The 1,990-nt window shown below is 33.1% G+C and overlaps 1 protein-coding gene across 1 annotated transcript in view; it reads left to right on the forward strand.

Moving 5' to 3' along the window:
• The first annotated feature begins 226 nt into the window (after window positions 1–226).
• The window catches only part of WDR17 (WD repeat domain 17), a 117,671-nt gene continuing 115,907 nt past the window's right edge, over window positions 227–1,990 (forward strand). The window contains exon 1 of the mRNA XM_006834410.1: window positions 227–292. Coding sequence (XP_006834473.1) covers window positions 227–292 — 66 coding nt within the window. The remainder of the gene's footprint in view (window positions 293–1,990) is intronic.

A 1,990-nucleotide genomic window follows, 5' to 3' on the forward strand; every position in this document is an offset into this window, starting at 1 on the left:
TTACTCGGATTCCAACTCAAGGTTATGAGTTGGAATCAGATTTATGGCAGTGGTTTGGGTTGCTTGAAAGTTAATCAACTGTTTCAGTTATAAAGTTTGTATAGTTCCAGCTTCTTATATACATTATTCACAAAACTTGTTTAGTTGAACCACATTGTTGTTACTTTAGGTGCTGACTATTCTGATGCTGAGTTTCCAATTGCCTTGATTTAAGTAGAAACAGTCTATGGCTTGGATAACTTACATTTCACATTGGTTTGATCAAGATGATTGGTATGAAGGACTACAAAGAGTAAGATATATTTATGTTGTCATATACTTTCCTGTGATTTTTTTGGTAATGTTTCACATGCAGTAGTATCTCTGTCATTTATATGGTAGTTATTTTTGCATTGCAAAATACAAAAGACAAAGTGAAAAGACAAAGAGTTTCAAAGTAAAATGCATTTTTTATAAAGATAGTTAAAATTTAGGCATTATTTTTTTAAAAAAAAGCATTATTTTTTCTGCCATGATTTAGGTAAATTCTTAGTAATATTTGCAGGTTGACTTTAGACTTTAAATATAAAATAACATTTTATGAAATGAGATTGATGCATGAAAATAACAATTATTTCAAGAAACTCATTTCAAGTAAAGAAAAATATCTGATGAAATATAAGACAAGTATATAATAATAATATAATAATATGTGTATAATAATATTATAAAGGAGTCCTGGTGTGGTGCTGTGGTTTGATGCGCCAGACTGCAAAGCCATTTGAACTGCAAGGTCGGCAGTTCAAGCTCAAAAGTCACTCCTCGGAAACCCTATACAGAGTCGCTATGGGGCGGAATTGACTCGATGGCACTTCACAACACCAACAATATTATAAAAGAAGATATAAAAATTTTCTGAAGAAGAGTACCTACCAAATTACATCTGATAAATTTTAGACTGTCAATTAGGTTTCAAAAAATTTACACAGTTACTATGGTAACTTTTGCTCTGCTTTTAAAAATTGCTTTTCTGATCTACTACACTTTTATAAAAAGTGGTAGTAAGAAATATACCTTATAAAATTGATTTAATTTAGAATAGCATATGATTTATCTTAGACTGTTTTTACCTTTGTAGTAGATTCCTTTATTTAAAAGACAATTTGTCAGTTTTTCTTATTATTGAAAATTGGAACAGAAGAACCAGAATATATTCCCCAGACTTTCCCCCCATTGTTGTTCTAGAGTATATTCTGCTAAAGATAGGAAGCATTGAATTTTCTTCCTGCTTTTTCAGGTTCCCATGCTAATCATATCAATCAGACATTTTCTCAGTTTTGTACTCCATTTTACTGTCTTAAATTCTCAGCAGTTTAAAACCACCTAGTATTTTTTCACATACATTGTTTTAAGCTATGAAAAAAAAATAAATGTTTTTGCGGCAGTAAATAATGCACTGGACCAAAAAGTCGGTTTGAACTGCAAGGTCAGTGGTCCAAATGCACTAGCTGCTCCTCGGAAACCCTATGCAGTGTCACTATGAATCAGAACCAACTAGACAACACTTAACAACAACAACAAATATCTAAGTCTGGATAATAATTGTATTGTGACTCCAAAGGCATTCTTCAGAAAACCAGTGAGAAATAGTGAGTAGCTTTCTATTTTGAATCCCAACCATATGTGTAAATGATGGAAATAATTCAGCATAGGAGTCCTGGAGTGGCACTGCAGGTTAATGCGCTAGACTACAAGGTTGATTTGAACTTCAGGGTTGGAGATTCAAGCTCACCAGCCATTCCTTGGAAACTGTATACAATATTGTTCAATATTGTTGAGTTGGAACAGACTGACAGCACTTAAAAACAATAACAACACTCTGCCTTAGGGTGGGTTTTCAGAAGAAGCAAAAGCAGTGAATATATATATGTTGTTGTTGTTGTTAAGTGCCGTCGAGTCGATTCCGACCCATAGCGATCCTGTACAGGGTTTCCGAGGGTGTAAATCTTTA

This window comes from Chrysochloris asiatica, unplaced genomic scaffold, assembly GCF_000296735.1.
Source record: "Chrysochloris asiatica unplaced genomic scaffold, ChrAsi1.0 scaffold00011, whole genome shotgun sequence".
Lineage (NCBI taxonomy): Eukaryota > Metazoa > Chordata > Mammalia > Afrosoricida > Chrysochloridae > Chrysochloris > Chrysochloris asiatica.